Genomic DNA, 23,223 nt, shown 5'->3' with positions numbered 1-23,223 from the left:
CTTTTCTTATCCTGGACAACCTATTTAAGCTTTGTTAAGTAGTAAGAGTAACCTGTAATAGTGTTTTACACATTGTTTTATTTTTGGGTTATAATGGTTCATAACTGACTCATAAAAGCAGTCAAAAACAGAAGTTGCCAGTTCAGTGGGGGGCCAACAATAAGGAGCAAACGCAACCGTGCTCCAGAAAAAGTTCTAGTAGGGTATAGGTGCACGGGAAGAGCTGAAAAAAAAGTTTAGTCGTGAGGCTTTACCAAAAGTATGTGTTCATGTCAGTTTGAGATAAGATTACTGCCAGCTTTAGCAAAACTATATGTCAACATGTAAGCTTGGGATAATGTAACTGCCATGTCAATTGTAACTTTTAGAGTAATTTGATGATTATTGCTAAGTTGGGGGAACCTCACCCCTCTGTCATACAATGGTTGGATGACAGCTGGGCGGTGCTGTTGATCAGCTCATGCTGCAGTGTGATATACATATATTTCACTCAATGAAGAGCTTCAGAAGAGGAAGCGAATCTTGAAACAGCACTTTCCCGTTTCACGCTGTATTCTTCTCCAATGTGTCGTATATGTAATTCAGCACACTTGATTGATAAGGCTACAATACCTTTTTAGTATCTGCTAAATTAAGTAATAACTCCAACACAATTAACAACTCATGTAAAACAATCATTTTGTCGCTTACTAAATGCGGTCTACAGTTGCATTGAATAACATGTTGGAGTCATACTTGCCAGCGCACAGAAGATGTTTTCATGCCCTGAAATCTGCTTCTGGCAGTCAAATAGTTAGTTCTGCTGGTGTTTATATAGATATGACTGAAGTGAAATAATCCTGTTTATTGAAATCATATTGATACATTCACTGCCTATCTTGGATGAATATGGAGCATACAAATTGTCAATCTGGCACAGAGGCCTTTGGATATTCTAGGCAGCTGTCAGAATAATTATCAAAGACTTTGAGCTTCACAATCATATTTGCAGGACGCTTGCTATTCATCTCAGATATACCAACATTTGCTTCTGCTCCATTTGTGCTGTCATCCAGGTCCAAGGATGCAGCCCATGTGTAAACATGCCGAGTGCCACAACCCGTTAGCAAACATCGTAATGAAGTAGTCAGCCGCTCAGCGCTCATTTCTATCACATTGCTCTGAATATCAGAATGCGATGTTAATAGACTGCAAGTTCTAAAACACATGGAATTATTGAACAAACTGCCAACAATTGTTAAAGGGGTTGTCCCGAGGCAGCAAGTGGGTCTATACACTTCTGTATGGCCATATTAATGCACTTTGTAATGTACATCGTGCATTAATTATGAGCCATACAGAAGTTATCAAAAGTTTTATACTTACCTGCTCCGTTGCTGGCGTCCTCGTCTCCATGGTGCCGACTAATTTTCGCCCTCCGATGGCCAAATTAGCCGCGCTTGCGCAGTCCGGGTCTTCTTCTTTTCTGAATGGGGCTCCGTGTAGCTCCGTGTAGCTCCGCCCCGTCACGTGCCGATTCCAGCCAATCAGGAGGCTGGAATCGGCAATGGACCGCACAGAAGCCCTGCGGTCCATGAAGACAGAGGATCCCGGCGGCCATCTTCAGCAGGTGAGTATGAAGACGCCGGACCGCCGGGATTCAGGTAAGCGCTGTGCGGGTGGTTTTTTTAACCCCTGCATCGGGGTTGTCTCGCGCCGAACGGGGGGGGGGGTTTAAAAAAAAAAAAAACCCGTTTCGGCGCGGGACAACCCCTTTAAGTAGTTACTTTATACATTAAAGAGACTTTGTCACCATCGTCTTTCCCCCCTCCCTGAGACAAGTATAAGGTAGTGCCAGTAACACTGATATGTCTGCTGTGGGGATCTTTGCAGGAGTTTTGGAGAAACTTGCCTTTTATCAGTAGCAGCAAATACATAGAGGACTACTTAAAGTAGTCCTGGATATTCATGAACTGCAGGCTACCTACACCCACCCAGCCCTCCAGCAATTGATTGACAGCTGTCTGCCTACTACTGTACATAGAGAGAGAGCTGCCAATCATTGACTAGAGGCCAGAGTGGGTGTGGCTTCAACTAATAAATATGCAGGACTACTTTTGTGTTTTTCTGCTACTTATAAAATGCAAGTTTCTCTAAAACTCCTGCACAGATACACACATCAGACATATCAGTGTGACTAGCACTACCTTATGGTGGTGCTGTCAGTGAGGGCTGCAAAAACATGGTTACAGATTCCCTTTAACCCCTTCAGTGGCAGGTTTATCATTACCATGTCAGCGCAGCAAGCCCCAGAGATTTTCCTGACGTAATTCGAAGTGGCAAACGTGTGCAGTGGCACAATAACTGTGTGTCCTGGGCAGCATTTCAGCACTAGAGCTGTCCACGGAAATCTTCCGGGGTTTAACTGCATGGTCAGAGCAGCAAGCCCAGCTCAGACAGCTGTAATTCGCTGCATTCCACCTGTGGGAGACACGCAAGCGGCACGCGCACGTATTTTACACAGTTCTTGTCAGCGGTAACATGGCCACCTATGGGAGATTGGTAAAGTGTATTCCGAGTGCAAGATTGCCACAAAAAGGGCATCAAAATCCATGCTATCAGTACAGATTTTGACACTCTTTTTTATGCAGATCCACAGCAGATTTCACCCTTTTAACTTATTAGGGACCAGATGCCGTAAATATATGGCAGTTGGTCCTGGGCTTTAATCCCAGCTGATGGTATACAGTTCTGGATTAAAGCTCATGCAATCTAGCAGGAGCAGGTTGGGTTGTAAGGTGTCAGAGACAGCTGAGGACCCAAAGGAGAAGACAGTGCAAATCAATGAGGATTACCTGTCTGTGTAACACACGTAAAAAATACATGAATACATGAGTGCAAATATGCCGGTTTGAATGGGCCCTTATAAACGGCCCCTTGAAAGGCAACCATAAGGGCTTCTTCAAGCGTAGTTGCACATATGGCCATGTGTTTTTGCCCTAAAGCTAATGTGGGTCTCGGTGAAAATGAGTTTGACACCCCTGGTGTACCGTATTGTTCTTCTGTATAGTAGACTGAATTTTTTCAACGGGAGAAATGTTATTGCCCAGCATGCATTGCAGCCTGTATGAAATACTGTTACCAATATTCTATTCAGAATTGAGATTAACTACAGAAAGCCAAAAATAGCATCTTTGGCCACTGAATCATATGTAGCGTTCTGCACGACCTCTGTTTGTGTCATGCATACACTATCCTTGCTTGCTCTGCACAAGCCCTTCAAGGCATGTTAATGTATGAAATGCAAACTTGGCAGTCGACTCGAATCCCGATATAAGACAATCATTTCAGCGCTGAGGGTTTAAAATTGAAACAATCTCAACTCATTGCTGCATAATGCTTTATAGGCACAGACTAACCCAACACACCAGGTGCAAGACAATAACCTGAAATGTGGCGCACAATACTGTGGTTACTATGCAGAAGAGATACTTACCGTTGGTAACAATTCTCGCTTAACTACATTATATCACCCAGTTACTGCTATTACTATCCAGCATGAAGTATAATACATAGTCTTGTGTTATCAGTTAAGCATATTAAAAGAACACTATATAACGAGTTTAGCAAATAAAGTATATTCATTGTATGGGTTATTACAAATGATCTCCCCAATATGAAACTCTCATAACTCCAAATTAGTGACACTCAAATACAGAGATGTGTTATCCATGGAAACAAGAAATTAAACAGTTTTGTTGCACAACATTAAAAATGTTTCCCTATCAGAGGTGATAAATGTGGCTCTCTTTGTCACTGGACACATATGGAGCCTGTAGTCAAGTTCCTGCCGTACACATTGTAACGTATTATGACTGACGGGTGCAATGACTTCGGGGATGCCGCAGATCATTGTGGGTGGTAAAGGGGGCATGTAGTTTCTAATCATGAGGTCTGGGTGTAGAGGCCAAGGAAGAAGTTTACTATCATCCCCACCTGCATGGCCAATCCATCTGTTTGGTAGTCACCACTTGCTTCTGACTTCATTTTAAAAATGGGGGGGAGTGTGGGAGGCTTGAACTGTTGGAAGATGAAACCTGGGATTTCCTGAACACTGCACAAACACTTTCTAGAACAAACACTGTTTACACTGAAAGTGCAGGACAAGCACAGAAGATACAGAAGGTTGCACAGACGTGCAGAAGCATGACACAGTTCACACAGAACAGAACCTGCACAGACATGCAGGAACATGACACTGCTCACAGACAGACAGGAGAAAGACCAGCAGCCTCTAGCAAAGCAGCTGGTGTATATATATATATATGAGCAGCAGACCTGGGGGATTGGCTGACTGGGGAAATCCACTCCCAGCCAGTTCAATCATTCCACACCTGAGGGGGTATGCTGCTGAAAACCTATGTAGTACAATAGATTCCAGCAGTAACCCTAACACTACCGCTCCCTTAAGAGGGGCCTCTGGGGATTCAGGTACCTAGCAATTTGGCCTTTTCCACAGTAGATTATGGCTATTGTGGTAACAGCCTAGCATATCACAACTCTGATAAACTACAATGGAGAGAGTGGCATGCATAGATAGCCACTTCTAACTCATATGCTCCTTTCTTGAATGCCAAACAGCGTTAAAGGAAACCCATTTTCCTGATATGATGGAGACCCAAAGAAGGCTATACAGTGCACCAATAGTATTTGTTCAACTATTCTCCTGAGCTGTGTGTACGGTTGCCTCCTTTGTTACAAAAATTCAGGCCTAGGTAAAAGGAGCGTCGTTTGGGGTGTGGTTAATGGTGTGGCTTATCACAACGCATATTTTTTATCTCCATTATTCTAATAGCCCCAACTAGTAATTGTGGCCGCCTCAGTGGCACCAGTTGTAATAGTGCCCTCATCGTGCCTCCTCTTTGTGCGCTCCCAACCTGGCCAGCCTGCAACCCCACACCATAAAGTACTTCACTCATTCTATAGCTCTGGTACTGCTGCCGCTGACGTAATCAGAGACTCTGACCTCATACATCTCTCTCCAGCATCTGCGTTCCCGCACGTCCTGTACACCACGCAGATGCCAGGGGCAAAAGTCAGGGGTTGAAGTTTCTGATTGCAGCAGCCGGACAGGAGCTACAGAGTGAGTGAAATACTTGATGGTGTGGCGTTGCTGCCCGGCTGGAGTTGCTCACAGCTGAGAATTATTTTTTACCTGTCATTAATATGGCCAGTAAAAAATTAATACCATCACTGGCATTTGGACTTAATTACCAGCTGGGTTGGTGAGCTGTTTGCTGGGCGTCAGTCCTAGAGAAAGGGATGCTACATGTGACCAGCCACATGCATATAAGCATTTTTGTGTTCGGCTAGAGGGGGCTGCACAGAATGGCATTGTGCCCCACAAATGGCCCTAGGCTGCAGGTTGTATGCCCCTAGTTTATACAGAACATATGCACTTCTACTTTAAGCTGCATCATAAACCTTGTCATTGCATGTACAGTACACGAATTAACAACTAATTGCATCTTCCCATAAGAAATAAACCCTGGTGACAAGTAATTGTCCACAAAGTCAGCTCCAAGTAGGGTTAGCATCTGCAGATTTCGTCATCTTGAAGAAAAAAGTGAACATGGTCATTGCCAGAGCAAACTGATTGTTAGGGCTTAAACAGACAGGTGTATTTTAGTCTCGTTATGCAGCCTAAAAATCAGGATTCTTGCGTCTTAATCGTACGGGCGAGAAAGGTAGGACTTGTCGTGACTAGAGATGAGCGAGCATACTCGCTAAAGCAAACTACTCGAGCGAGTAGTGCCTTATTCAAGTACCTGCCCGCTCGTCTCTAAAGATTCGGCTGCCGGCGGGGGGCCGGGAGTGGCGAGGAGGAACGGAGGGGAGATCTCTCTCCCCCCTGCTCACCGCCGCAACTCACCTCTCACCCGCGCCGGCAGCCGAATCTTTAGAGACGAGCGGGCAGGTACTTGAGTAAGGCACTACTTGCTCGAGGAGTTTGCCTTAGCGAGTATGCTCACTCATCTCTGGTCGTGACTTTCTCGCACGTAGTTAGTGCAAGAAAGCCCAGATCTGCTAATTAACCAAGTACGATTTACAGACCTGGTGGTGATGACAAAGGAAGAGGAACATGTCACTTGCTGAGCACATTCCTAATAACAGGATCTTGTGTTACGTCAATTTCATTAAGTGTAGCTAGATCTTAAACCGAACTCTTTGCTTTTGCGAATAAATCGATGTTTCGTCAGTCTAAAGTAAAAGAATACTAAAGAAATTACAGTTCTAAAGCGTATTTGTGGCACGTAGAAGCATTCGAATCTACAAGCCGTGCATCTACTAATGGCGGGGTTTGGTACAATGCTATTGATCCGTATTGATTGAGTCTAGAGGGATAGCACTAATGGAAACTAATACGTTATTGATACCGGTCTCTCTTTTTTTTTTTTTTTTTACAGGTCTTTAAAAGCATTAACAGTGAAGAAGCAACCCAGGGGCAAGGCAGCCGCAGGCTCATCAGCTTTACTTTATGCGGTAAATGTTCTGCTTACTGGGCAAATTGTCTGTTGATTGAGTCATATGACTGTGAAAGTATATTGAAGTGTATATCAGATCTATTGTTGCCTGCAGTATGTGTTTACTTACATGTTTGTGCATATGGGGAAAATCTGAATTGATCACTGTTGGGGCATATACACACATTGGAAAGTTGCTTTGGCTGACAATTAAATCTTTTCTATGGAGGTAGGAAAGGTGATGATCAGACATGACGTGTGATGCCTCTCATTCCAGGGGGCTTGAGAAGGGTCATTAAAATCAAGTGTATCTAGAAACTTTTATACACATTAGATCATACATGTCCAATACAAGACTTCCGGTCTCATTTTATGTGGCCCGTCGGCCGTGCAGCAACCTACCAGGCATTACACTCACCCAGCCTGCAGCTCCGGTAGTGGTGGCAGTGCAGAGTCTGCGATTGCTGATCTCTCCCTCACCCCATCCCCAGTATCTGTGTGCGCTGTCCTGTACGCAGGTCAGATGCTGAGGGGAGAGGTCAGCAGCCACAGACTCAGCAGAGGTTGCCGCAGCATGGGAGTTGCAGGCTAGGTGAGTGGAATGCCTGTAGGGACGTTGCCAAGCCAGAGGTCAATAGGGGGATTGCTATTACTACTGGAACTACTATGGGGATACTAGTACTTTTGGACCCACCATGGGGGGTACTACTACTACTGGGGCCACCAATATAGAGGACACTTACTACTTGGGCCACTGTGGGGTCATTTTTATTACTGGGGCCACTATGGGAGGCACAATTACTACTGGGGCCACTTTGGGGGATCTATTTATACTGGGGCTACTAAGGTGGTTCTGTTTATACTAGGGCCATTACAGGGGTCACTATCACTATACAGTCGTACAATTACAATCAACCCTTTGAAGGTAACCATAAGGCTGATGTGACCCTTGATGAAAATGAGTTTGACACCTCAGTGGAACCCATCATAACCGTAGACTTTATCAACCTTATATCAGAAAGACTATCTGTTCAAAGTAGAAATAATTACTACAAGATATAAACGCTTTTTAATTTCAAGACAAAGAGGAATGCTTAAAGAGACTCTGCTACCATCTTTTTGCTCCCCCCCCCCCACTGAGAGCACTATAAGTTAGCGCCCATCACACTGATTGCAGTGATATGTCTGCTGTGCGGACCTGTGCAGTAGTTTAGGAGAAACTTGCACTTTATTCTTAGCAGGCAGACACAGAACTAGTCCTGCATATTTATGAGCTGCAAGCTAGCCACACCCACCCCGCCCTCCAGCCAATGATTGGCAGCTCTCTCTGTATACACAGTAATAGTCAGACAGCAGTTAATCAGTGGCTGTAGGGCGAGGTGGGTCTAGCCAACTTGCAGTTCATAAATATGCAGGACTACTTTTAGTAGCTGCTACTGATTAAAGTTTCTCCAAAACTACTGCACAGATACACTGATTGCAGTGATGTATCTGCTGTGTGTAACAGGACTATCCTATGCTGGGGGCAAAAAGATGGTGAGATAGTCTCTTTCAATTAAGTTAAATGAAGCCTTAATTATTGCTACAAAGCTGGGTTTGGGGACTGCTATCCTTCTATTGTCCCATGGATTTGTATTATATACCATCCCATATACCATGTTTCCTGAACCATGTGGGGATTGAACCTTCAGGTCGTGAGCAAGAAGGCTGCCTTAGCACTCTGTGCTACATGAGGTTCATGCAAGATGTTATATATATCACCCTCTTCTTGGTTTTTCCCTCTTTCCTCCACTTATCATTCTACAAGTTTACCTACAAGGTATAATGTCAGCTAGGGTGGGCAGCACCTTTGGTATCTAAACTTCCCCATCTCACAACAGTGTATCAGGGTCATACCCCCATTTGTTACACCATTTCCTTTTTCACCAGGGTTGCTCCACCTTTTTTCCATATATTTCATACTGACATATCAAAGGAAATCCCGTCCCTTTGTTAATATAGAAGGGGGAACTACAGCAAACTCCTCCACCCCAGGATCGGGGTCAGTCAACGGGTGTTGTAGTGCATGGAGAGTCAGGGGCCTACCTAGATCCGGTGATGCAGCATCCTCCTGGAATCTGGTGTCCACTTCATCCACCCAGCTCACCAACGGTTTCTCAGCTACAGCTTTGTCTCCCGCACTCAGTAACTGTTTCGTTTTCCAGCACTCATCACTGCAGGACGTTACCGAGCCCACAACCATCATCAACTTTGATCAGAAATGTATTCTGGATTCTGTGGAGTATGACTTTTCTCTCTAGGCGCTGGGGTGGGACACTCCGTAGAGTCAGGATCTCTTGCTGCTACTAGGCAGCTTCTTTGATTGACTATAGCACAGCTTTGTGGGACTTGTATGCTTTAGCTCCACTTGCTTTCAGCATCCATATACACCAGCTGCCCTTTTCAGTCTCTGTAACTCCTCTGTTCTAGTGATCTAATGTCTATGAGTGATTCCAGGACTTTGTGTCACAGCATCAAAGCTTGAAACTTGCATAAAAAGTTTCTTGTGGACTTGTCTATCTGAGCTTTCTGTAGCTCCTCTTGATCGCAGTGCTGTAGGGCCAGAGTACCTCTCTGCTTGCACCTAGGAGCTAGGGATCCTGGCCAATTACCTTTGTGACTCTCTGTTGCTGATAGTGCACTCGTCCAATCACTGCTTTAGCAAGGTTCTGACACATGCACTACTCTGCTGCAACAGAGTGAAAGTGCTGTAGCTCCAGTCCGACTGTAATCTGCATCCTCGGAAACACTGTACTCAGCCACCATGCCCACATCTGTAAGCTACAATGGGACATTATTACATGCATACATGTGCTCTATGGACACACTGCATACACTATGCATGCTGCATATACAGGGAGCATTTCACTAATGACCTAACTTGACAAAATGTCTTCAAACCCTTTTAAAGGTTATATTGTATATTATATTATACTGTAATTAAGTATTAAAAACAGGGGAGCTACTTGATACTACAGATTAGATAGTGTAGTACCCCTGAGTTTGGGGTCCCACAGCACGTTTAACACTGGTCAGCTTAATTGTGTATACTAAGGAGAAACTGGGGAAAATGATGGGAAATGTATGTTTAATTATGAAACAACTATAATGTCTGGTTTACTAGGGAGTAATTTCTAATGCTTAATGTTTACATTTGCTAGCTCTGCATGACAAGGTGGAATATCAGCTTCTGTCACTACTGTCAATCATCTTTAGGTAGCGTGGGGGTGGGACAGTTGGTTGGGCCCTTGCCTAGGATTGGGTGACACAGAGAGTATAAAAGTGAGAGAGAGGGCGGAGTTAAAGAAAGAAGGGAAGAGGAGAGAGTGAGAGAAGAGTTGGTGAAAGTAGTGGAAGGAGTCAGAGAATGGAGAGATAAGGAAGAGAAAGAAAAGGAAGAGAGTGGTCTGAAGTGGGGGAAGATGAATGAGTGGGAGAGGAGTCTATTACAACCCTGCCAGGAGGCACCGATTCCAAGGCAGATCCTCCTGTAAGCTGGAAGGAACCCAGACACCGCAACCGTGAGTTTAACTTGTCCCTGCACAGTCAGTGAGTCCACAAGAGAGCCCACACTAGTCCCCTCATTCCTCCACAAATAACCTCCTAGTTCAGTAACCACTTAACGTAACCAGTCAGTCTCAACCCATTCTTCAGGAGAGAGACAACTAACTGAATGTAATTGGATGTGTTTAAGAAATTGCTGAAGACTTTTTTGTTTGCTATAAGAAAAGTGTGAACATTGTAAGCAGTCCTCAAGTCTAAGTAAACTGTGTGCCTTCAGTTTGACTATTACCTCGATGGAGTGTTCTCTTATTTCATCACAAAACCGGCATTGGTGTCACAAAGAATTTGCCATATTTACTGATTGCCTTAGCCAAGAACTCCTTTGATATCCGACCTGCCACATGAGCTACCATTGTAGGCAGAGTAGCTACCACCTTGACCAGGCCAGAGTTGGCATACCCACTTGAGCTACTCTCGCCAACACCTGTTGACTGCAATAGGAAATTTCCAAAAGCCCTGCGTGCCAACACTTTTGCTTTCTGTTCTGTAAGGAGTGGTTCACTCGGAGCAGAATTGTCGCAGAATTTACAGTAGCAGCAGAGGGGACAAGATTTAGAAAACCTGTGCGGAAATTGACTGCAGCGTTGAATTCAAATCCATAACATGTTAATTTTGTTGCCGTCTCTACTGCAAAATTTGCAATGGACCCACACCATTTGGGTTTGGAGGCAGGCATTCTGCAACTGATCCGCAGTGGAATGCCCGCTTTTTGACATTTTGCTGGAAATCAGCCCTGTATGGACCCAGCCTAAGGGATGTAATTTGGTATTGGATACTACAAAAGACATGCATAAAGCCCTTTACGCCAGAAACTGTGTATCGGCGCTGTTTACTGTACTTTCCGCACTTACAGAGACCGTTCATATCAGTGTGGAACATACGTGATTTAAAAGGCTGTGCAGCCTGACTACTCACCGGTGTTTTTGATTCCCCCAAGAAATTGTGCAGTCCATCGTAGGGATCGGGTATGCATTTGCTCACCTTCCATAAACGTCTATTGCTCCTTTGGTGCGCAAATATGCACCAAATTTAGCATGTTAAACCCTTTTTCTTGCTGGACCAAAATGCACATGCAAAAGCGAGATTTAGAATGAACCCATTGAAAGCATAGGGTTGTATTCTCTGCACATTGTGCACGCGCATGCACGCTCATCTGAAGTCGCCCTAAGGGCGGACTTACACGGGCATGTTTGTGTGCATTTTTGTTTGTGTGACGCCACCCTAAGTCTCCTTAACATAAGCATATGCACAATTGTGCATGAACCATCTAACGTTTTTGTGCCATGGACGAGTCTTTTTTTGCACGCATATTGGTGTATTTAACTGTGCATATGATTTTTTGCACATGGGACACAACCACGCCCTGTTTAACATGGCTATTTAGCCTAATGAGTTCCAGATTTGTTCTTTTTCCTGCAAAATTGCTTAGATTATTGCACATTGTGTGTGCTCTTGCGCACCCTCCCTATAGACTTCTATGGGGACCCTTGTTGCGTAAATGCGCACAAAAGTGGAGGGTGTTGTGTTTTTTTTCCATGCGCAAAATGTGTATGCCTCTTCACTGTGTATTGCAGATGTAAATGCTACACACGCAAAAATGCCAAAGGTAATACTGGCAGTACATTCATGTACATATATCAGTGGTCTGGCTAAAGATCCCTTCTATAGATCCAGGACTCAACAGGCAAGTTTATGTATAGAACCTAAAGTAGACTGTATATGCCATAGCTTAGGGCGGCTTCGCACAGAAAGTATTAGCGCCGCGCACTGCAAGTGCGACATTAGCGCACACAATATGCTGAGAATAGAAGCCCTTGTTGTCGATGGGTTTATTCTCATTAATCACTTTTTTAGTGTACATCTCATGCGTGCGCAAAAAATAGTACTTGCTCTATCTTTCTGCGTATTTGCGGAGCAAATGGCCCCATCATCTTGCAATACGTAATGGGGATGTGTGAAACACTGCGCATAGCCATGGACAAAAGAACACTTCTGGACCTCATTAGGCTAAATAGCCTTTTAAATCAGGGAAAGGGAGGTGTCGAGCGCGCATATGAATAGTCCATTCATGTGCAAAAAAGTACAGCAAAATGCGCCAATACGCGGGAAAATCAACCTTATTCACTGCGCAAATACGTTGTGCTGAGGCAAGCATATTTGTGCATGCACTCGTCTGGAGATGCCCAGATCTCTTCCACATAGGCAAACAGTCCTGATAATATAACTGTATTTGGGTATTTATGTAGCTCCCTAAAATCTAACTATATTTCACAGAGGCAGAGCAGTCTATAATGATTCTAGAAGCCCTCACAGGATAAACGTCTAAAATTAAACTTGAATGATTACTACTAAAACCTGGGCAACTCAGACACACACAGATCCCACAACTGAGCAAATATGGACGCGTGGGTGATTGACATATGCAGACGACACACAACAAATAATTTTGTGGAGCCCTCAATGCAACGCCCGTCCTTTTAAAATATATATAAGGAGGCCGCTGCAACTTCTGCCACACCCATGAGTGAGATATTGCAAGGAATGACTCTCTACCCACACATACGGCTGGAGCTGGGAGGGTTTAGTGCGTGGACCCGTCACGGTGCCACTCACCGACTCCTGATCCCGGAGTGAGTTACCACAGCAGAGGATAGTAACATAGTAACATAGTATGTAAGGCTGAATGAAGACAATGTCCATCTAGTCCAGCCTGTCTATCCTCCTGTGTTGATCCAGAGGAAGGCAAAAAACCCCAAGGCCAGAAGCCAATTAGCCCTTTTGGGGAAAAAATTCCTTCCCGACTCCCTAATGGCAATCAGACTGTTCCCTGGATCAACCCCTAATAGTTCCTACCTGCCTATATACCAGGATTGACACTTAACCTAATATTTATATCCTGTAATATCCTTCTTCTCCAGAAAGACATCAAGTCCCCTTTTAAACTCCTCTATGGATTTTGCCATCACCACTTCCTCAGGCAGAGAGTTCCACAGTCTAACTGCTCTTACAGTAAAGAATCCCCTTCTATGTTGGTGATGAAACCTACTTTCCTCCAATCGTAGCGGGTGTCCTCTTGTTACCGTCGTGGTCCTTGGTGTAAACAGATCGCGGGAGAGATCCTTGTATTGTCCCCTCATGTACTTATACATGGTTATTTGGTCGCCTCTTAACCTTCTTTTTTCAAGAGTAAATAGGGTAAGTAATCCTCAGGATGAGGAGGGTAGTCGTAGATATCTCATCGTGACGCCACCATTCACACACACCGTTAATGTATGTGGCGGAGAAATTAAACACAGAGACTTGTATGTCGTACCTCAGGTCCTTAGGAACAGTTAAGGCCCGGTAAAGCTTTACTTGAATAAACTTTGTATAACAGGTAGTTACAGGTATCATTCACTTGCAGAAAATTACAGGTAGAAGCTCAGAGGTTAGGAGGAAAAACACAGGAACAATACGGCCCTATAGTCCACGTTATCCATATGTCACTGGTCCCAAAAATTGTATATTCTCCGGAAGAGGTAAAAGGCAGGGTTTACTCGACATACACTCTGGCAGACAGAAAATTACTTAAGGAGATGGCTTAGCCTAGATGCACCCCACACAACCTCCACGTGGGTGTCGCAATTATGTACCTCTGTGCGGTGATCCTATTGACGAACGGCCACACAGGAAAAAGATGCCTGTAATGTGAATGGGTACCTGGTATGGTGCGTTGCTCTATACAGAATTAATTGGGGGCTGCTCTCACTCTGGGGAATTTAGTAACTCACTCGTTCTCCCATGCGTTTCGCGTGCGGTAGGGCTGTCTCTCCTTCTCCTCCATATTAGACACAAGGAAACCAGAGATGTTTCCTGTGCCCCTGCGGTTTCTCCAGCGGATCGGGGAAGAGGGAAGATCTTCAGCTCCAACATGGGGAGCCTCTCCTTCTTCTCTATTTTCAATGCAAGGAAGCTAAAGGTGCTTCCCTGGATCACTGTGGATCCTCCAACAGTATGGGTATATGGATGATCATCAACCACCACTCCCGCTCTCAGACACTCACATTTATAACCTCACTTGTTCCACATGACACAGTAGGAAAGATACATTCAGCACCTGTTACAGCTGTGGCAGAGGAGAATGATCTTTGTAGTATATGTTCTCAATGGGGTCGGCGCCGCCGGCCCCATTGAGCGCATATATAGTACACAAGGAATCGCAGAACTCAGATAGGCGCGATCTGCAATTCCTCGTGTCCTATAATTTATCGGACATCCACATAAAAAGCGGCCATGTGACCGATCCCATTGCGAAGCAATGGTTCTATATATGCGCAGATCGCATGCGCAAATCGCACGAAAAAACCGCCCGTCTGACCGAGGCCTTAGGGTCCGTTTACACCAAACGATTTATTGTTACAACAAGCAAACAATGTCACTCGGGCAGACTGTTTATACCGCAGACACATCATTGTCTCCTTCAAACGAGAAATCGTTAAGTCGTTCACATTCGCTGTACAAATGGATGAGAACGCCTGAACGATCCGTATTTAAACCGAATGATGAGCAAACGAGCCAACGATGATCTTTATGGCTGCATGAAACGAACGAAAAGTAAAACATTTATCATTCGTTGTTCATTTTCGCTTGTTTAACCCCTTAATAACGCGGCCATTTTTCTTTTTCCATTTTCGTTTTTTCCTCCCCCCTTTAAAAAAATCATAACTCCTTTATTTATCCATCCACGTCGCTGTATGAGGGCTTGTTTTTTTGCGGGATGAGTTGTATTTTTCAATGGTGCTATTTAAAGTACCATATAATGTACTGAAAAACTTTTTAAAAATTCTAAGTGGAGGAAAATGAAAAAAAAACGACATTTTGCCATCTTTTAGTGCGTCTTGCTTCTACGGCGCACAAATGGCAACAAAAACGACATGATAACTTTATTCTATGGGTCGGTACGATTACTACGATGCCAAACTTGTTTAGGTTTTTTTTTACTATACTCCTCTTTTTTTTTTTTAAAAGACATAAAATTTTTTTCAATTATTTTCTGTCGTCATTTTGTGCGCGCGATAACTTTTTTATTTTTCCGTCGACGTAGTTGAGCAAGGTCTCATTTTTTGCAGGATGTCCTGTAGTTTCTGATAGTACCATTTTGGAATACATATGAGTTTTTGATCGCTTTTTATTGCGTTTTTTCTGGGAGACAGGGTAACTAAAAAAGTGCATTTCTGGCGTTCTTCATTTTTTTTTTCGGACGACGTTCACCGTGCGGGAAAAATTATGTGCTACTTTGATAGATCGGACTTTTACGGACGCGGCGGACGCGGCGATATCAAATACATATTTTTAATTTATTATTTAAATTTTTTAATAATAGATATGGCAAAAGGGGGGTGATTTAAACTTTTACAACTTTTTTTTTTTTTCAATTAAAAAAAAACTTTATTGATTCTTTTTTTTACTTTACTTTGAAGTCCCCCTGGGGGACTTTAAGATGCGATGCTTTGATCGCTCCTGCAGTATGACGTAATGCTATAGCATTACGTCATACTGCTTTTTGACAGGCAGCCTATGAAGCCACCCCACGGGGACGACTTGATAGGCAGTCTGCTAAGGCAGCCCTGGGGCCTTTCATTAGGCCCCCGGCTGCCATGATACGTGCATGGCTCCCCCGATCTCACCGCGGGGGGGCCGCGCGGGACCCCTGAACATTGTTCGGGGGATTTAAATGCCGCTGTCAGAATTGACAGCGGCATTTAAATGGTTAATAGCCGCGATCAGCCGCGTGGCCGCTCGCGGCTATTGCCCGCGGGTGTCAGCTGTTATAAACAGCTGATGCCCGCACTGTATGAAGAGAGGTTGCCACGCAACCTCTCTTCATACATACCCCGACGCTCCATGACGTACCGGTACGTCATTTGTCGTTAAGGGGTTAAACAATTTTTTGGAGAATAACATTGGGGAACAAAAAAATATGTTTTCTTGATGCCTGGAATTTTAGACCTTATTCTGGGTATTTTTGTGCCGCTGATTCTGAAAATACCATACATTTCATTATATGAGCTCTAGTAGTTTTTGTGATATTCCTGATGTTATGATCTATTTTTGGTACATTTACTTTATTTTCCAACCAGCGTTTGCTTACTATTAGTACATATGATGCAAATTGCCCCCGCTGCACATCACACTTGGTTTGATGAAACAATGTGTAAAGACATTGAAGAGAAGTAGAAGGTGCTTCACTTACAAATGTAGAAAGCATCCTGTGATGAGCATGGAGAAGCTAAAAGCAGGGTAAGTCAATGGACCACAAATCCAGGAACTCATGAAAGACCGGCGTTTCCAAGATTCAGTGGACTTTGAGGAGTGGTCTTTGTGTTGAAGGGTAGTGAAGCAATTTCTGGGGAACTATAAGGCTGGTAACTCTGGTAAACTTGTGGAGAGTATGCTCACTTCTGTTCCTGAACACTTGGGTAGAACATGAGCATCAGATCGCAGGACCTGCAGTCATTCTGGATGGATTTCCAGATTGTCTTGGTGATGTAAGTGATGAACAGGGATAATGATGATCTCACCAAGAAATAAGGACCGTGGAAGAACAGGACTGCGGCTGATGGGATACATATATGATGGCGGACTACTGGTAAAACATCCAGCGCGAGTGTCCAGGAACATCTCATTTCTCATTGCAAGAAATCACAGAAATGTCATTTCATTGACATCTCAATGAAGAAACTTGTTTTATTTATGTTCTAAGGATCTTGGGATTTATCTTAAAACGAAAAAAAAAAAGGTTTGGTCCGGTGTTAGCCAGTAAAGCAAAGTGTGATTGTTCTCAGTAAGGGTGGCTTTAGACGAGCGTGTTTTTGTGCGTGCATACGTGCACAAAAACACACGTCTATCACAAGCAATGCATTCCCTATGGTGTGTTCACATGTCCGTGTTTTACAGGTGCGTGCCTGTAAAGATAGGACATGTGTGCACAATAGGGAATGCACGCATTGTCTTCAATGGAGCTGCGGCTGCTGAGAGCAGCCTCTGATTAGTCCCAGCACTCAGCCAATCAGAGGCAGCACTCACTCACCCATTCATGAATTCACACTAAAAATCAGGTTTTTCGTGGAAGGGCTTATATGTAAAGCCCTTCCCTGAAAAACAGCAGCCACGGCTCCATTGAAGGCAATGCACAGACCTGCATTCGTGTTTTTGCACGTACACGGGTGCGCGCTTATGTACGAACCTTGTACCCACAAAAACACGCTTGTGTGAAGCCACCCTAAGAGAAACCAAGTAATCTTGCAGATATGATACCTTTTACTGGCTAACAAAAATACATGATGTTTTAGCGAGCTTTCGGACCTCACATGGTCCTTCCTCGGGTATAATAAAATGGATTCGAAGAGGCATAAAAGAATACTACAACAGAAATACAAACATGGATGGGAAGGTTTTATGTTCTCTGAATTAGTGTTAAGAGATCATCAGGTTGGCAGTGTTATCTGTGCTATAGATGTCTCATACTTCCCATTTATCTTTGTACCTCCAGCTTTTGATTGACAGTCATTAAATGTATAATATAATATGTATACATTTATATGGACATATGTCATATCTTGATAAGAAAACCTGATGGAGAAAAACTAACATCATTTTCAGAATCTATGACCCCGAAATCCCCCCCAAAAAGTTCTAACATCTCAGTCATCAAAAATTGTGTTTCCCAGTGTTATCATTCAGTGTAAAAGGGCCTTTACTTTTTTATCTTACGTCAGTTTCACAGGAATGTATTTGCGCAGCATATTACACACCAAAAATTTGCACATGCAATATGCAGTGAATAGAACCCATTGATTTCAATGGGTTTGCTCGTATAAGCTTATTTTGCACGCGCATTTTGTTAACGCAAAACAATTTGTAGCATGCTTTATTTATTTTCCTGCACTGAGGGGGCCTTCACACTGGTGGGGAAATCATGCGATCTTGGCTCGATGTGAGAGTGAGATTAAATGTGAGATTATTCTCAGGAAAAAGCATTGCCGACGCTCAAAAATCACGTGAACTCATATGCGATTTTGTTCGCGGTGATATAGCGATCACCTGTGTGAAGGAGCCCTAATGGCCCATTATACTAAAACAAGCCCATCTGTTTAAGCTCTTTGACAGGGAAATAGTAGCTTCCAGTTAACAATGTGTTGAGAGGTATTCTGTAGGAATAAGGGTAAAAACACACGAATGTCTAGTTCTTCCCACGGCCGTATAAAAGGGCGAAATGCAACTGCTGATTTTAATAGGAGTTCGGTGGTTTCATTTCCGCTGCCTGGATTTCTTGGACGTGAATACTACGGCCGAGAAAAGATAGGACCTGTCATATCTTCTCCGCACGTAGGGAACACATGGTGCGGGGAAGATCAGGCAGCCACCCACCTCTTTTATCAAACTCCTGCACTCTGGTGCGGAGTATGAACTGCCAGCGAGGGAGTGAAAATTTCCCTCATTCAGGCACATCTGCTCTCCATACTGCTGAGTGTAGTGGCGCCTATAGCGGTGTGTTTTCACCCCAAGAGAGAAATGGCACAACACAGAGCTCTGAGAAATGATGCTCCGGAGTATTCCACAGGGAATCCAAGTATTAACTAATACAAACATGCCAGAAGAGGTGACTATTCCTCTTTAAACAGTAGTTATGGGGACCAGTCTTGTGTAGTACATCAACATAGAAGGGGGTTCTTTACTGTAAGAGCAGTGAGACTATGTAACGCTGCCTGAGGATGTGGTGATGGTGAACTCACGAAGAGTACAAGAGGGGTCTGGATGCCTTTCCTGAGTGATACAATATTAAATGTTATATCACTGATTGCTTCAGAAGGGTGGGTGATCTGGGGATTAATTCCAATTGCTAGATTGGCATCGAGAAGGAATTTTTTTCCTTTAAAAGTGGAAAATTGGCTTTAACCTCATTGGGGTTCTTTACTCTTCCTCTGGATCAACATTGGGGGTAATAGGCTGAACTGGATGGACATTTGTCTTTTTTTGGCCTTATACTATGTTACCGAGCAGTGATGCAGGTGACCACACAGATTGCAGAGCCCCTAAATCCGGCTCTGAGTGGGTAAAGAAGCTATTATGATGTCTTTGATGCGATACATCATGTGGTTGAATATCCAACAGCTGATGTTATAGTCAGATAATCAACAAGCTGAAGTTTAATATTTAAGAACGGGATGTGATCTCCTCGTGCTCCAGATTGCTGACGGCATGAGGACATTTTTTGATATTTGTCCTATACATTTTGTAAATACTAAGTTCTATTCCATTTCTATACCGATTTAATAATAATAATGTATTATTGTCATTTGTGTTACATTTTAAGACTTCCAAGCTCTGGGTTTAAAGAAAGGAATGTTCTTCAATCCAGACCCGTATCTAAAGATCTCCATTCAGCCTGGAAAACACAGCATCTTCCCTGCACTCCCTCATCATGGCCAGGAGAAGCGATCAAAGATTATATGCAACACCGTCAATCCCGTCTGGAAAAGAGAGGTAAGTCACTGGGCTTTATAAGCAGGGAAGACCCACAAAGGTCATCTCTGACATTTCATATAGATATACAAGATAAGATTTGTGGTGGTCCCATGCCCCGCTGATTTACAAAAATGTTGTGTTCTGGTTCTCTATGAGTCATCCAGACCTTTTCTGGCTCAGTAGCTTTGGTCCTTGATGGAATCACTAGTAAAATAATGGTGTAACCCCTCAGTGATAGCCAATACGTCTTTTGGCTGACCTCACTAATGGGCTTTAAACCGGCATATACATCTTTTTAAGACAGTGGCTTAGCAGACTACTGACAGCCCGGCTCCTGCTCTAACTGCCAGACGTGGAAAAACCTCTGATCCTGGTAGTATAACCTCTTGCATGCCATAATCAATAGCTACTGCAGTATGTAAGCAAATGATAGGGGCCTATTAGACCCTGCCGCTCGCAGAGTCTGATGGATTGATGTCATAGGCTTAGTAGAATGCACTACCTAAGTAATGAAGTGTACTATCCTAAAGATTGAACGATTGCATCTTAATGTCCTCTTAGAAGACTTAAAAAATAGAGTAAAAAAAGTTCAATAACGTTTAATTTAAAGAAAAAATCCTTCACAAAAAAGACATATTAAAATATTAAGCTTTATTAAATATCTCTTAAAAATCATTCACACAACAGGCACAGTAACGGATATCGTGTGATTGATCCTAAGCTGGGCTAGAACAAATATGACCTACCAGAACGCATACCGAGTTATCGGCCAATAAGAATGTCGACGACGAATATCTTGATTATACCTTAGATAAATCTCTGGTATATCAAGAGAAGGTCCTGTCGCATGGCATGTGGTATGCGCTCATTAACAGTGTATAGTAGCCTATGTCCTCTGATAAATACACCATTCAGAAGCTCATCTATAGTAGGGTTTGCATATTGATGCGTTCAGAGAGCAACTAATGCTCTTCCTGTTTACTCTGGGGGATAATGGGTATTTTCCATCTTGGCTAATTGGCAGGTTATACCTTTAGACCAATTTAGATACAATAATTATCGCTCAAAATTATCATTGTGTAACTGCACTGACATCATGCAGTTTTCGTTACCCCTTTGCTCATCGTTGTCTTTCAGCGTGCTGAAAGACGATGATGAGCCTTATCAGGGATTCAGATTGGGATACAGCTGATACTATTGTTTCAGCTGTATCCCGTCCCTGATAACAGGCTGAGTATGAAGAACAGAGAGGTCCAGCTCTGTTCTCCATACCCGGCACGGAGCGCTTGGCTGTATAACAGCCGGGCGCTCTGTACAGAAAACATCTGGATGCAGAAGATAAGCGGTCACACACCGCTTGTCTTCTGCATCCTCTGCTGGGAGCGCTCGGCTTTATAACAGCCGGGCGCTTCCAGCGGGGAACAGCTGTACGCAGAGGACAAGCGGGGACACCCCGCTTGTTTTCTGCATCCTCTGCTCCCAGCGATCGGCTGTATAGCAGCCGGCGCTCGGAGCGGGGAAACAGCTGTGTGCAGAAGACAAGGGGGGACACTCCGCTTGTCTTTTGCATCCTCCACTGGCAGCACAAGGTGATCGCTCATCTTGAGCGATCATCTTGCGCTGTAAATGACACAATGATGATCGCTCAAAAGTCGCTTGAGCGACATCTTTCGAGTGATTATCGTTGTGTCTAAATGGGCCTTTTGTCTGATTGTAGGAGGTATGAACTACTCAGACAGTAAGTGACTCATAGACCAGCAGTAGCTCAGGATTTTTCTCGCCGCTAGTTTTCTGAATGGCGTATTTATCAGAGCACATAGGCTACTATACACTATTAATGAGCCCATACCACATGCCATGCGACAGGACCTTCTCTTGATAAACCAGAGATTTATCTAAGATATAATCAAGATATTCGTCGTCGTCACACTATGTTATTGACCGAGGCAACCTACCTTTAGGGCTAGAGTTGCTGCCAGACTCTCTGTTTATTTTGGTTCTCTTACCACCTACCTTAGCCGAGATACCATTGATTAGCACTGGATCTTGAGCTTAGATGAGTACTATAGGGCATTCTTAGTACATCTTCTTAAGGTTGGTTGTACCAACCTCAGGGATCACAGGGTCAGAATATAGAAAGAAATTGAGGTTGAGGCAGGACAACCCTATACCCTGGACAATTAAACTAGCATTATTGCTACGTTAAAACTAGTCTTGGCTATTGATGAAATTCCCTTTTTTTGGGACACTGGGCTAAAGGCAGACTCTGTACCTGATCCTCGAATAGACCCGGCGGGGCGCCTAACCAGATACAAGAAGGTGCATAACGGAATGAATCATCTGTAAATCTGAAATTGTTTTTATGAGGCCCTCTTCCTTTGCATATTATTTTATGAAAGTATAATTAAAAGTTACGTTTTAGTTTCTAAAGGATTTCAGTCTGTGAAATTAACGAATAAGTCTACTGATCCCCCTGCAGCTGTGATTTCTAAAAAGTGTTAAAAAAATGTATATAAATTTGGTATTGCACTAATTATGCTGATAAAAAGATTATCAGGTTATTTTTACTGAATGGCGTACGATGTAAAAACAAAACCCCAAACCAATGGTGGAATTTCTGGGGGGAGGGAGGGTTCCATCTCCCCTCCAAAAAAAGTAATAAAAGTTCTACAACACATTATATGTACACCAGAGGGGTGTCATTAAAAAAAAAACATCCCCCCCAAAAAACAAGCCCTCATACGGCTATGTCAACCAGTTATGTCTTTTACAATGCAAAGATGAAAATAGTGCAGCGTCCGCAGAGCAGGCCCACAGCCGAGGAGACGGTGGGGTAGACATGGTCACTTGTCACAGCAGCTCTACTGTCCTCTCCCCAGTTCTAGGTAGAACGGGACCCGTCCACATCACCACAGTGGGAGTTCACAAGTAAATGAGCAGGGGTTGTAACCAGACATAATTACCTGAAAGTCCTTATTGGTCACAGGTGATGCCACCATTCCTTCCTTTGGTGCAACTCTTCTTGAGAATAAACAGAGCCCACACAAAGTAGTACTGTTCTGGACACACCAGGAAAGGTCGATGATGTCCACTTTACTGAACAACTTAGAATACAGTCCAATGGCAATATTTAGCTAAGCAGCAGTGGAGGTACATGGGGCATTCATACAAAGTCCACTTTCCAATTATCTGTGTTTTGCTTACTTTCCTGGAAGAAAAGCTCTCAACACTGGCTTGCTCTCAATAACTCACAGGATACTTGCAGTTACATCCGCGGAGGTCGTGCATCCAGCAATCTCTCTGCCTCCCCCATCTTCTCCACACCCAGACTAATGGTAATCTGAGAGCAGGCAGACTCTACCTTCCTTTTCCTCTCTTCAACTTTCTCCTCTCTCTCCTCTCTCTTCTTTCTTGCACCTTGCAAACACACATATGTAACACAGTCATGTGACTCACAAAAGATACATTCCCAGGCAAACCTAGACACTTAAAGGGGTTGTCCCGCGCCAAAACGTTTTTTGTTTTTTTTTCAATAGCCCCCCGTTCGGCGCGAGACAAACCCAATGCAGGGGTTTAAAAAAAAAAACCGGATAGTACTTACCCGAATCCC

The 23,223-nt window shown here is 43.7% G+C and overlaps 1 protein-coding gene across 2 annotated transcripts in view; it reads left to right on the top strand.

Moving 5' to 3' along the window:
* The window catches only part of LOC136590990 (E3 ubiquitin-protein ligase HECW1-like), a 186,977-nt gene that overhangs the window by 58,178 nt on the left and 105,576 nt on the right, over positions 1 to 23,223 (top strand). Inside the window, exons 4-5 of one of the 2 annotated variants that reach the window (XM_066588455.1) lie at positions 6,447 to 6,522; positions 19,462 to 19,631. In XM_066588455.1, coding sequence (XP_066444552.1) covers positions 6,447 to 6,522; positions 19,462 to 19,631 — 246 coding nt within the window. Of the gene's footprint in view, positions 1 to 6,446; positions 6,523 to 19,461; positions 19,632 to 23,223 lie in introns of those variants that run through there. The other variant, XM_066588456.1, reaches the window with a different exon arrangement.

Source organism: Eleutherodactylus coqui, unplaced genomic scaffold (assembly GCF_035609145.1).
Source record: "Eleutherodactylus coqui strain aEleCoq1 unplaced genomic scaffold, aEleCoq1.hap1 HAP1_SCAFFOLD_26, whole genome shotgun sequence".
Lineage (NCBI taxonomy): Eukaryota > Metazoa > Chordata > Amphibia > Anura > Eleutherodactylidae > Eleutherodactylus > Eleutherodactylus coqui.
The sequence above is the reverse complement of the archived record's forward strand: the minus strand, read 5'-3'. Positions and strand labels throughout refer to the sequence as shown.